The 13,501-nt window shown below is 44.4% G+C and overlaps 1 protein-coding gene across 10 annotated transcripts in view; it reads left to right on the top strand.

The window, feature by feature from the left end:
* Positions 1-13,501, top strand: part of LOC135551064 (chromodomain-helicase-DNA-binding protein 9-like) — a 121,352-nt gene that overhangs the window by 21,726 nt on the left and 86,125 nt on the right. Inside the window, exon 1 of one of the 10 annotated variants that reach the window (XM_064982530.1) lies at positions 1,083-1,277. The exons of 8 other annotated variants lie outside the window; for them this stretch is intronic. Coding sequence is in view for 1 of the 2 variants with exons in the window: in XM_064982505.1 (XP_064838577.1) it covers positions 11,999-12,028 (30 nt within the window). In the remaining variant the exon portion in view is untranslated. Of the gene's footprint in view, positions 1-1,082; positions 1,278-11,217; positions 12,029-13,501 lie in introns of those variants that run through there. One more of the 10 variants, XM_064982505.1, reaches the window with a different exon arrangement.

Below are 13,501 nucleotides of genomic sequence, written 5' to 3'. Positions count from 1 at the left end.
TCATCGAGCTGCGGAAATGTCAAAATAACAGTTGCGGTGGGCCTCATGGGTGGCGCAGTGGTCTAGGGCACTGCATCGCAGTGCTAGCTGTGCCACCAGAGACTCTGGGTTCGCGCCCAGGTTCTGTCGCAGCCGGACGCGACCCGGGAGGTCCATGGGGCGACGTACAATTGGCCTAGCGTTCCGGGTTACGGAGGGTTTGGCCGGTTGGGATATCCTTGTCTCATCGCGCACCAGTAACTCCTGTGTCGGGCCGGGCGCAGTGCGCGCTAACCAGGTCGCTAGGTGCACGGTGTTTCCTCCGACATATTGGTGCGGCTGGCTTCCGGGTTGGATGCGCGCTGCGCTAAGAAGCAGTGCGGCGTGGTTGGGTTGTGTTTCGGGGGATGCATCGCTTTCGACCGTCGTCTCTCCCAAGCCCGTACGGGAGTTGTAGCGATGAGACAAGATAATAACTACTAACAACTGGATACCACGAAATTGGGGAGAAAAGGGGGTAAAATTTTAGTAAATAAATAGATAACAAACAAAAAAATAAAAGTTGCGGGTGGGGAATGGTTTAGTATATTGCCACATCCAAAAACACTGGAAATTCTGACATTTCAGAATTCACTGCGTTCAAGACAACTGGGAACTCAGAAATGTTTTTTTGAGTGGTCATCCAACTGGAATTCCAAGTCGGAAACTCGGGCATCTTTCTAGAGTTCCAAGTTGTTTTGAAAGGACCATAGGTCAAACTTTACCAAAACTATGGATGCTTTTCTGAAGTACAATAATTAATTGGTAGTCCATGTCATTGCTGTCAAGGGTGGATTAACAAAGGCAATAAACAGCCACACACTAGAAAGTTGTTGTTTGTCTTTCAATAATTTATTTCTTTGTTCCAACAATTTTGCCTTTGTTAACAACATTGACATAGCCAATTATCAATAAATTATAACCAATTAATTATATTATGGTACAGCCATAGTTTTGGGAGAGTTTGACATATACAAAGCCATTTCCCACACAACTTTTATTTTGACATTATAATAGCGCGACGACGTAGGCTGACTATCCTTTGTTGCTCAACGCACGTGGCTTCTGCTACGTAGCATGAGGAGGAAAGGGAAGCGTTCCGGAAAAGTAGCAGTTATTCAATCTTGTAACAGTTGGGATAATAGCACAACTAGGAATACAACTCGTTTCTCACCCCTGGATTGAAGTACATTTTCCAAGCCGGCTCCACGGTGTCCTGATCTACACGGTCGTGCTGTCCGACCCTAGTGCAGCTATAAGTAAGCAGGTCGGATCTTCTGGCTAATTGTGCTTTATGTGTCGGCTATACTTCACACAGTGTGCCTCTTTTGCCTTTATGTCTAAGGAACACTTGTTGGTTTGTGTTTGTGTTAGCTTAACTATTCCACGGAGATGACAGTTGCTTTTGTGTGTGTGTGTGTGTGTGTGTGTGTGTGTGTGTGTGTGTGTGTGTGTGTGAGATAGTTAGTTAGTTTGTAATTTTTCACACAGGAGTCTCAAAGCGATCAGACAGGTTTGTCAGGTAGCTGCTGGTTCCTAGCCGGGTATGTTCACTGGTTTCCATGGCGCTGGGCCCTGAGTCAAGGGTTTGTTTACACAGAGAAACACTTTATTTCACAACATTACACTGACTCTGTGGAAAGGGACAACATGTAGGCTAATACTATCCTCTGTCTGCCCTGGATAAAGTTTTGTTTTATACCTCTAGTCTACAACACATGCAGTTGGCCTACTGTCACTAACCATGCACACTATGACTCATGTTTACAGAGACTGCTGCCACCATTAAGTTAATGTTTTAACATTTCAAAGTACAAAATGGAGGGTTGCTCTTTTCTCTCAGAATGTTGTAGGCATACGTCCTGCTTGGATGACTGAGGTGAATATGTTGGAAGAATCCTGTGAATTCCTTCCTATATAACTCAATCCTCTGCTGCTCAGTGCAAGTACTAGGCTGCAGGTTTCAATGTTTTCACTGGCCTATTGGTCTGTGGCATTTGGCCTTCATATAAATTAAATCAATCTCTGTGGAATGTTGAATCACATGGTTGCTCTTGCTATGCTGCCTCAAAGCTGCTGTTATTTTGTATGCCCTCACCTCAAGACTGTCCTGTCTGCTGAGTTGTCAGTATGAAATGCTTTGTGTTGTGGCGTGGATCATTCATTTTATTTATAGACTTTCTTAACATTCCTGCTCAGAACAGAACTACACGTCTGTCTGTTGTCCTCAGTTGAATGTGTGTGGCCATAGTTGGGCGATTCCAAGCCAGCTTAGGCGGAATTTTTTTCCCAACGATCTGATTGTTCTGTCAATTCTCAAATAGAAACTTAATTGGGAGGAAGCTTTAACATTTGTACCACAAACCATTTTCTAGAAAATTGGCAATTTCTGGCCCTTTTTTAGACCTATACATGCCTCCTGTAAGACCTTATGATCTGTACATGATACAGACAACATCTGTATCTGTGTCATTATACTTCTTATAGTGTTATCTCAAATGTGGAGTATGTGTGTAACCTTTATTTAACAAGGCAAGTCAGTTAAGAACAAATTCTTATTTACAAGGACGGCCTACCGGGGAACTGCCTGGTTCAGGGGCAGAAGGAGAGATTTGTACCCTGTAAGAAGCATTTCAAGGTCCTGGTGTGGCCTAGCCAGTCTCCAGATCTCAACCCCATAGAAAATCTTTGGAGGGAGTTGAAAGTCCGTGTTGCCCAGCAACAGCCCCAAAACATCACTGCTCGAGAGGAGATGTGCATGGAGGAATGGGCCAAAATACCAGCAACAGTGTTGTGAAAACCTTGTGAAGACTTACAGAAAATGTTTGACCTCTGTCATTGCCAACAAAGGGTATATAACAAACTATTGAGATAAACTTTTGTTATTGACCAAATACTTATTTTCCACCATAATTTGCAAATAAATTCATTAAAAAATCCTGCAATGTGATTTTCTGGATATTTTTTTCTAATTTTGTCTGTCATAGTTGAAGTGTACCTATGATGAAAATTACAGGCCTTTCTCATCTTTTTAAGTGGGAGAACTTGCACAATTGGTGGCTGTCTAAATCCTTTTTCTGCCCCATTTGTATGTGAGAATTGCCAGAACAATCTGAGATAGCAAAAATATTTTCTGCCTATGTTCGGGTGCAATTGCTCAGTTGCAGCACTGATGTCTGCTTTTTTTGCTGCTAGAAACCTGCCTTCTCCTGATTTAACCTCTTATTATGGAGAACTATAGCATGGCAATGAACCCACCAATTGCTAATTTGCATGCATAAATCATACTATTTTGTATATTTCATCCAGGCAATGCTGGTTCATATATCAGTTCTCAAGCAAGGAATATGCCTATGTTTTGAAATTTGTGAAAATCCTTTTGTCTAAATTATGTGATAGAGGAAATTTGAAAATCCTTTCCCTCCCGTGCCCCTGCCTGTGTTTCTGGGATGGTTTTTCATCCTCCCTGTCTCTTCCTCGCCCCCCACACAGCCATCCCTTCGCACAGGCCCCTGTCTCCCTCTGCTCTGTCCTGCTCTGGAGGAGGAAGTTAAACACAGCCTTTCTCACTGTTTGTGACGTGTGTGTTTGTGTCTGTGTGTGTTTGTGCTTTTGTGTGTAAATTTGCTTATGATCTGTGTGTGCATGCACAACACTCATGTGTATGCATGCACAGCTGTCTCAGTATGTACTTGTGTGTGTGTGCGTGTGTGTATCTCCTAGCCAGCAGCTATACTCCTTCTTTCCAGAGCTTCAATAATGAAGGAACTGTAAAGGTCTAACAGTGATGTGAGCCCCCTGCTGTTTCCCCCACTTACACCTCTCTACTCCATCATAGCCAAACGCCAGTGGAGGCTGCTTTGGGGATGACGGCTCATAATAATGGCTGGAACGGAGCCAATGCTTCCTATGGAACCACGAGTCCGTACTCCCCATTTATGGTGCCACCAAACACCTGTGCCTAACGTTGTAGACCCATAGGGATCTCCACCCTGGCTCTGCGCTCTGAAGCTCATAGTTCCAATTATACATTGAGTCTTGGGGGTGCCCAACATCGCCTGTGGGTGCCTATGACCATATATTTGACAATTGTGGGGGAACACCCATTGATAGATGTTTTCATTCTTATGTTCTCCTGAATCAGCTCAGTCCATCATAGAGGGCCATGCAGTCTGCTGGGAGCTGTGCTGAAATGAACCTGTCGGTCAGGCTGACAGATGATGGGGCTGTGGTTACACTGTTACATCTAGTGATTGTGGAGGAGAAATCACACACACACACAGACCTGCCTAAGCCAGCCTTAAAATGCCCTCTTAAATTTGCTTGACTGCACCGCTCACTCTCTCTCTCTCTCTCTCTCTCTCTCTCTGAACAAGCAGTAAAGATGAGTTGGTCTAAGCCAGTTGTTCACAGTTGGTTTTGCCTCGGGACCCAAATTGAACCAGGTTGTCTCAGTTACGAGCCAATATTCGCATCGTGAAAAAGAATATCCAAAATATAACATGGGAAACAATTTTGAATGCTCTATTGATAGTACCGTAATTTCCGGACTATAAGCCACTTCCTTTTTCCCACGCTTTGAACCTCGCGGCTTATACAATGACGCGGCTAATTTATGGATTTTTCCCGCTTTCACAAGAAAGCGCACTCAAAACTTCCCATCATTCTGATTACGGTAGTCATTTTGTCACCCTCATCATGGCAAAGGCACGGAGAAATGCATATGATGCAGCTTTTAAGTTGAAGGCCATCGATCTGGCTGTTGGAAAAGGAAATAGAGCTGCTGCACGGGAGCTTGGCCTTAATGAGTCGATGATAAGACGTTGGAAACAGCAGCGTGAGGAACTGACATGTTCAGTGGGAGGCTTGGATGACAAGTGGGGAGAAAGCCTTCACTAAAACGGGCCGCATGCGAAGAGCAACTTATGGTCAAGTCTGCCAGTGGGTCCTGACAGCGTGGAGCATTGTCAAAAAATCCACTATCTTCAACGGGTTTCGAAAGACTGGACTGCTGCGTGTTGAAGAGGGCAGCATGAGCTCAGCGGGGAATTTGCCTCCGGATGAAAGTGATGAGAGCGACAATGAAAACGATCCAACATCGGATGAAGCAATTCTGAGGCTATTCAACTCCGACACCGAAGGAGATGACTTCAGTGGTTTCAGTGCACAGGAGGAGGAAGATAGTGACCAATCACTTTCTTGGTAGGCTACTGTTTACTGCTATTTTTTTATATTTTTGTTACAAGCCGTGTTTCGTTTAAAAGCCTATTTATTTTTGTTACAAGCCGTGTTTCGTTTAAAAGCCTATTCATTTTTGTTACAAGCCGTGTTTCGTTTAAAGGCTGTGTAAAGTTAATTTGTTTCAATGTACCGGTAGACACCTGCGGCTTATAGACATGTGCGACTTATTTATGTACAAAATACATATATTTTTTTAATTCAGTGGGTGCGGCTTATATTCAGATGCGCTTAATAGTCCAGAAATTACGGTACATCTATCAATTATATGAAAAGGAAACAACATTTTCACCTCTTTCATTGTTAATAATTACATGGACAGAATGTTAATAAATATGTTGAAAACAGGAATTTTGAAGAATGTTAATAAACTCACTGGTTTGAGACCCAAATACCGCTGCTAATAGCTCTATATTGAAAATGCTGTCATTGAAGACAATTTGTTCAGAGATTATTTTAAAATGTAAGTTCATTATAATTTCTACACACTTTCTACCTGGTTTAAATTGGTTAAGTTCAGACTGGACAATCTTTTTCATTTATATTTCATTTTTTGCTCAGACATCCTGCGCGAGACCCATTCAAAACCTCCCACAACCCAAATGAGTTGAGAATCGCTGGTCTAAGCCCTAAGGGAACCACTGTTGTTAGAATCCCCTCCCCGGTATGTAGGCTGCTCATACTGTGCTAATGAGAGATACAGCATCATCTTCAATGACCCCAGACTGCCCTCTTCCCTCTGACACCCCTCTGCTATCCTATAGAATCCCTAACGACGAGGCCCAAACACCTTACCCTGCCCACTCCCAGTCCATCTATGAACCACTCCTATCACCATCCCTCTCAGAGATGCAAATGGCCATTGCATGCCTCTCTTAATGAAATGAAGGAGTCAGTTAACTGAATGACTAATGGAAAGCTAATAGGTGGCTGTTTGTAAAGCTTCTTCATTGGGAGCTATTTGAGGATGTGTAATGGGTGTGATGGTGCAGCCGTCTCTCTCTGCCATGGCAGGTACGGCTAATGATATCATAACCTATGTGAATTGCTAATCGCTGCATTTGCAAGGAATTAACATGCCAAGCTGTGTGTATTGTGTGCAAGTGTGTGTGTGTGTGTGTGTGTGTGTGTGTCTTGGCCTGGGCCTTAGAGCTTTCTGGGTAATAACTATAAATATCTCCAACAGACCAGAGAGGGATGCCAACACCCACAGCCTAACGTACTAGGAGTGTGTACTTGGTTGAAGCTATAGTTCTCCTGTGTATAGATCTACAGTGTTTAATACCATTATACCACCTAGTAGTGTAAGTGCATTTCTTAGGAAATGAGGCCTAGGCTTATACAGATTTTCATAATGGCAAGCTAGGACTGATGGTTTGGTTAGCTAAACTAACAAGTTTCTTTGAGCGGCAAATGTGTTAAATTATAGCCGTGGTATAAAAGAGATAATCGAAGAGGGGCTATGCGTTCTCAGGAAAATAATGCAACTCTGTTGAAGGTCAGTTTCACTTCGCTAGCGCATTTTGGAACACACCACACCACACCTTCCACGTCATCCATTATTTTCCATAGAACGCATAGCCCCTCGATTATCCCTCACATAAGATATAAGAACACTAGATTTTTTAATTCAATACAACTTTATTGATAGTGTTTCTATACAGAATGGATCATTCCCTGTAGTTTCCCCCTTCCTAATCTGTAGGCCTAGCCTACCACACATGGTCTGCAGAACATTAGCCTAATTCGGCTATGGTATTAGACTTAACTCTGTAACATGTCCGTCCTTCTGCCACCCACATTTCTCCACCTCCGCTCCTCCATCCAGACACAGGCAAGCAGTACCCTTTTCACACTGAGCCAAACTAATCTGAGCTGTACTGGGCTGGCCATTTGCCTGGTTACACATCCAACATACCACTATTTTCTTATTCTATCAGAGCCAGACAGTATGGTTTGGGTCAACCCTCTGTGAATACAGCCAAGTTAAATGCCATATATTGTACTACCGCAGCTCTGCCTAAGGCCCTGCTGCCATGTGACCTGCTAGAGCTGTGTGCCAGCCAGGCTGTGACAGCACAGGTCAAAGTGGACCAGGTCAGAGAGTGAGGACGGAGGACCTGAAAGCCCTGTTAGCCCACTGAGTGTTACTTCTGTTATTAGCCTCTCCCCGGGACAAGAGGTTAGCGCCAGCACACCTTACCTTCCCTCTCCTACCCTGTGAAGGATCATTAAGGCCTGATGCTCTTTTTAATTGGTTCAGGAAGCATCACCGTGCAGTGTGCCCCCTTTCATTTATCAACTACACCTCTACCTCCCCCTCTCTATCTCTTTCTCTCATACACACACTCCCTCTCTCTCCTCTCTACCTCTTTCCTCACTCTCCATGCATGACTTTAAATTGGCCCACAGCCATAGGCCTAATTAACAGGCCTCATCTCTTCCCCACCTCCTGACAGACTAATCTATATTCCATTAACCAGGCAGTAGGTTTGGTCTCTGGTTAGGCTATGGTTGGGAACTGGGAAGGTGGGTAGTGTTGTATACTGCTGGTATTATCCCTCTCACAACACAAGGCCAAGAACTATTTTTAGGGACGTTATGCACAAAGACACGACACACTTTGCTGTGTGGAGTGATTTTAAGGAAGAGTCGACGTCAAAGGTTGACTTCTAGGTAGACTTCAGATATTTTTTAAAGGAAAACGTTTAGGCAAAGGCTGAAGTGAGAGAGAAGCAGTGGATCATCTCTATTATTCCTGTACTATGCATTTTATTAGTCATCAAAAGAAAAGTAGGCTGTCATTGATTAAAGTTCTAGGGACCAGTCCCACACACTATCTCCTATATTTTCTCTGAAGGAACACTGTTCACTTGCTCAGCTCTCTCTGTTACAACAGATGCACTCTCCTACTAGCTTATACATCCAGCATTACAGCACTACCTAGTGGGTGAAAATATAGGCTAACTGTTGATATGGTTAGTTTTGTGGGCTCTATGATTGGCTATGTGTGTGCACAGTTATAGTGCGGGTTCCATCCTGTCCTAGGATGATAAATGCCAATTTCCCTAACAGCATTTTAGTGGAGTCCTACTCAAAGGCCCTCAGGGGAAGGCAGAAGTAAGAGTGGCAGGCACACTAATACAGGCTCTGAGTCTGTGATGATGTTATAATGGACTGTTTAGACTCACACCTGTGCCTATGGCTCCCTCAGTATCTCTTTCTTTCTTTCTCTCTCTCTCTCTCACTCACTCACTCACTCACTCACTCACACTTTAGAGGGAAGGCCCCCCAGCACACTAATTTCTCTGCTGGGAGGCCTATTTGCATGTTAACCGTTGGGTTGCCAAAGCGTCACAGCTCCACCAAGCCATGTGACCATTTAAGCATGTGTGCCTGGCTGCCTGCCTGTGTTCACTGTTCCTATTTCTTCCTTGTTTTCACCAACACATCCTCGCCAAGAGAGACAATACACCCTGTGCAGAGCCACTCACTCACTCACTCACTCACTCACTCACTCACTCACTCACTCACTCACTCACTCACTCTCATTGAACAGCCTGTTATATAGTCTTTTGCATTATGATGTTGTCCCAGACTTAAAGGATGCTGTCTGTCCGTCCCAGTGAACCCCTCAGTGTACTATACATCAGCGCACAGTACTCCATATCAGGTGTTCAAGCTCATCATGTAGTACATAACATGGCTGCATACTGTTTAGGCCAAGTCTCTGAAAGAACTGTTGTTAAAATAGCTCCCTGATTTACACTATACATACAGTATTTTTTTTTACCTGTGTTCTTGACAGTGTTCTACAGCTGTGCATTGATCTTTTTCAGGGTTCTGTGAGAGTGAGGCTCTGTCTCTGTGAGAGTGAGGCTCTGTCTCTGTGAGAGTGAGGCTCTGTCTCTGTGAGAGTGAGGCCCACTGCCACTATGCTATAGTTTATTCCTATTGTATGGGATGCTCCCCTCTGGCATGTGACATGTTCTTGCTCCACTGCAGGGACGGTAATTGACATGTTGTTTCATTTAGTTCCCTTCCTTCCGTCTCTCCTAGAACAGGAGTCCAAACACCTGAGGCCTAGCCTGACAGCTAGCCTATATCAGATGCCCACTCAAACATGGGGAGAACACACATATAGCCTACCACTAGTAAGCACATACACAGACACATGAATACACACACACACACACACACACACACAGCACAGGCTTATTTATCTAGAGATGGGCATGGGGACAAACACATGAGCACTAGATTGGAGTTAACACAACCTACTGTGTACATTGTGACCTCCCACACATACTCTACGTTGGACTTTAACCAGTCTTATGTTATTCCTACAGTTGTACAGTTCAATGTTTTGTTGTGTTTGTAGTTCCAATGTTCTTCCACAAAGTTAGGTGTCTGGCAGGTTTTTTAAGAGAGTTGTGCTCAGACATCGGCTGGAGATAGCAGAGGCAAATGATATTGCAGCTAAGCTGTTGTTTATTTAGCCAGTCAGGAAGGAGGGCTTTCCTTTTAGCTTTCACCTTTGTTTGCCACGACTGATGAGAGGTTCAATACATCAGTCAGTCTCTCTTTATTTCCTACCTCTCTCTCCCCTTCTCTTTCTCTGTAGTTTCCCCAACACCTAACGGAAAGTTAGGAATATTGACATAGATTCTGACTTATTAGTCTACTTATTAAACCGATAAAGCAACACAGATCAGCTAAGTGAACTAGGCCTTTGTCCTTAAGAGCTCAGTGCCCCTTTCAGCTATTATCCATGTGAGATAAGTCTGCTCTAATATCATTAAACAGTGTTACATTTCAGCCAGGGAGAGAGCTGATGCTCTGCTGCAAATGTCCTTCCCTTAGCCACATAGCCATGTAGCCTTTAGCCTGTAGCTTACTAGTCTGTAGCTTCAGACCTGTTACTGTTATTTCTAACTAGCAGGGAGTTAACTATCCATCTCCAGGTACTTGGCCTCCCCCTAGCCACATAGCCATTGAGTCTAGCCATAGCCTGTAGCTTACCAACCTGTTCCGGGTTTCTTCTGACTAGCAGGGAGCTAACAGTCAACCCCCAGGCTATGTAGCCCTTTATGAAACCTGAGAAGGGGCTTATATGTTGTGCACAAGGTTTCAAACGAGAGTTCATGTGCTTTAGAGCAAGATGTATGGCTCTTTAAGTTTGTGTGTGTGTGTGAGCGCGTGCATGCATGCGTGTCTGTCCTGTGATGTGTGTGTCTCCACTCTGGGACCTAACCCTGTGCCAGGCAGGCTCCAGGCCAGCCAGGCATGTCCGTGTGTTTCCCTCCCAGCACCATGTGCCTGCTGGAGCACATGGCCCTTGCATCATGTTCCAGGGAGCCCCCTCCCTCTCTTCCATTGCCCCTTCCATGACTGTCAGTCATGGAAGGGAGAGAAGGCTCGTCACGGCCTATCCTTTCACATCTCGCATACATTTGTGTGTGTGGGGGGCTATCCTGTCACCTCTTTCGAGAGCGATTCTCTTCCTGTGTGGCTTGGTGGCCAGCATCTATCTGCGTCTCTCTTTCCCCACCAGAGTGTGTCTGAGATCACTGCTTTACTGACCGTCTCTGGGAGTGTTAGTGTGCTGTACTAGGGACGGTGCTGTGGCTTTTTAGCCTCATGGTTTCAGGGTTTTGCACATGTTGGTTGTTTGCTGTTTGGACTTTTTAATATTGTATTGTTTAGTTTTATCTCATAGTGGATTTTCATATTATGATTCTGTACAACATAAAATGATATCATTCAGTTTCTTGTGTATACTGTTTATGTATAGAGCAATTTGCAACACATGCGAGCCTGCATTCCATTTATGTTAATCTCTGTGCTTGTGTAGAAATTCAGTGCTTTTGGGGTTAAGTTGTGAAAGTTAATGTAATAACTGCTAGCACCATCTGCTGGCCTACTTCCTCACAAAGAGAGAGAGTGAGTGAGAGAGAGAGAGAACGAGTCTGGATTTTAACGACATCTCTAATATTCATGCTGATGCATTTTGCTGCTTTGTGCTGCTTTCATTTTCCACCGCTCTGCTGCTGGAGACTCCAGCTCCTCGCCATACACACCCCAACACGGGAGAGGGAGGGCAGAGAGGGAAGAGGAGAGGAAAACTAGTGGAAAAAGGAAAACAACCAAGCCCGCTAGCTAGCTCAAAACCTTTTTTGTGTACAAAGGAGTAGCCTACCTTACCCTGGGATGTAAGAGAAAGAGGCACAAACGAAGGGAGCAAGAAAACGGAACGAGTAGAGCGAGCGGACGGAGAGAGCACGCGATTGCTGGCGGAGGGGAATCAATGAGAAGGGAGGGAAGAGAGGAGGGTAGAGCGAGAGACATTCACACTACAAACCGCACGCAGTAGCAGCAGAATGACACAAGCTTCCTGGACTGCCACTGCCTCGCACCTCTTCTGGCGCAACCAGCCCTGCTCCCAGCTCTCCCAGTGATCTAACAGCCCAGCCCCATGCACTCCTACTGAGCCTGAGCCCTGCCCGCTAGGGGAGGAGAGGAGTGGAGAGGAGGTGAAGGAGAGGAGGCTCCACCGCCCGCTTGTACGCTGCGTGTGGAGGGGGGAGGGGGTGGACACGCAGCTCAAGCAAGACAGACCATCGAACGAAAGAGAGTGAGCGAGCGAGAAAGAGAGAGAGAGAAAAAACCCGGCAAAAGGGCAAGGCTTTTGTTAGGTGGTTGGAGAGAGAGGGGGAGGAAGAACAAAAAAATTGAAAAAAACATGTCTACAGTGAAGAGGCCAAGAGGAAGGGTAAGTGAGCTGCACAGAGAGAGAGGAGGGGCGGGACGACAGGAACTGAACAACCTCCTCTGCTACTGGCTCATGCTGCCTGCCTGATGCAGCTCCACTGTCGCCATCTTGAACTCCTTGTTGCTGCTCTTTCCCATACTAATTTGCTTAGCTGTGCTAGCTATGCTCTCCCTTCACTACCCCCCTCCTTTCACGTTATCCCTCGTTTTCTCTCATCTCCATAGATTCCTCCCCATCTCTGGTTCGATCCAAAAGGCGGTGTGTGTGTGTGTGTGTGTGTGTGTGTCACATAAGATGAGTACATCAGTCACACAGCGTTCTGCATGAGGGACTGAGGGAAGTAAGGGGTTAGTGAGTGAGTGAGCGAACTAACTGGCCCAAATGTCCTAGCTATCTCTATCTCTCTGTCGTCTTTCCTTACTGTAATAGTGCAAAGTGTTTTCATGGGAGCGTGTGGTGGCAGAGAGAGAGATTGAAATCTCTGCAGTGCTGGCAGCCTGTAATTTCAGTTATTTATAGTCCTATTACACAGCTGCAGAGCACTTGGTTTTGGTGCATTTTTCTTCTCTCTTCCTTTCTCACTCACTTTTTATACAAACTCTCATTCCCGCCCTCTGCCCTTGCTCCCCTTTGCTCCTTCCCTCTTTTCCCTGTTCTTTACCTTGACTTTCTCTTTCCTCACCCTCTTTTTTTTTTTACCTTGAACTTGAATAATGAGAATACTTCAGTTCTGGGCAATGATTTCCACTAATAGCCTGGGCATCACAGCACACGTTAAACAAGAACTGTAGCTACAGAATTATGTTTATCTTCCAAATGAACTGTCATTTATATCTCCCCTCCCCTGCTTTGTTTGTGGCAGTTCAAGATAATTCTCTTTATTTAGTAGTCAGGAAAGCAACTGGCTGTGCCGTGCTGTGGCTCGGCCTCGGGTCATGTAGCCATCCACTCTGACTGCAACACGTTGAGATTAGCTCATCCATTTATAGGCTCTGGGCCCACCCAAAGGGAATAAACCTCAGCCCATGTGCCAGTCCTGCCGGTCTCTTCTTTCTTTCTTTCTTTCTTTCTTTCTTTCTTTCTTTCTTTCTTTCTTTCTTTCTTTCTTTCTTTCTTTCTTTCTTTCTTTCTTTCTTTCTTTCTTTCTTTCTTTCTTTCTTTCTTTCTTTCTTTCTTTCTTTCTTTCTTTCTTTCTTTCTTTCTTTCTTTCTTTCTTTCTTTCTTTCTTTCTTTCTTTCTTTCTTTCTTTCTTTCTTTCTTTCTTTCTTTCTTTCTTTCTTTCTTTCTTTCTTTCTTTCTTTCTTTCTTTCTTTCTTTCTTTCTTTCTTTCTTTCTTTCTTTCTTTCTTTCTTTCTTTCTTTCTTTCTTTCTTTCTTTCTTTCTTTCTTTCTTTCTTTCTTTCTTTCTTTCTTTCTTTCTTTCTTTCTTTCTTTCTTTCTTTCTTTCTTTCTTTCTTTCTTTCTTTCTGTCTTA

Source organism: Oncorhynchus masou, chromosome 1, assembly GCF_036934945.1.
Source record: "Oncorhynchus masou masou isolate Uvic2021 chromosome 1, UVic_Omas_1.1, whole genome shotgun sequence".
NCBI classification, from domain to species: Eukaryota; Metazoa; Chordata; class Actinopteri; order Salmoniformes; family Salmonidae; genus Oncorhynchus; species Oncorhynchus masou.
The sequence above is the reverse complement of the archived record's forward strand: the minus strand, read 5'-3'. Positions and strand labels throughout refer to the sequence as shown.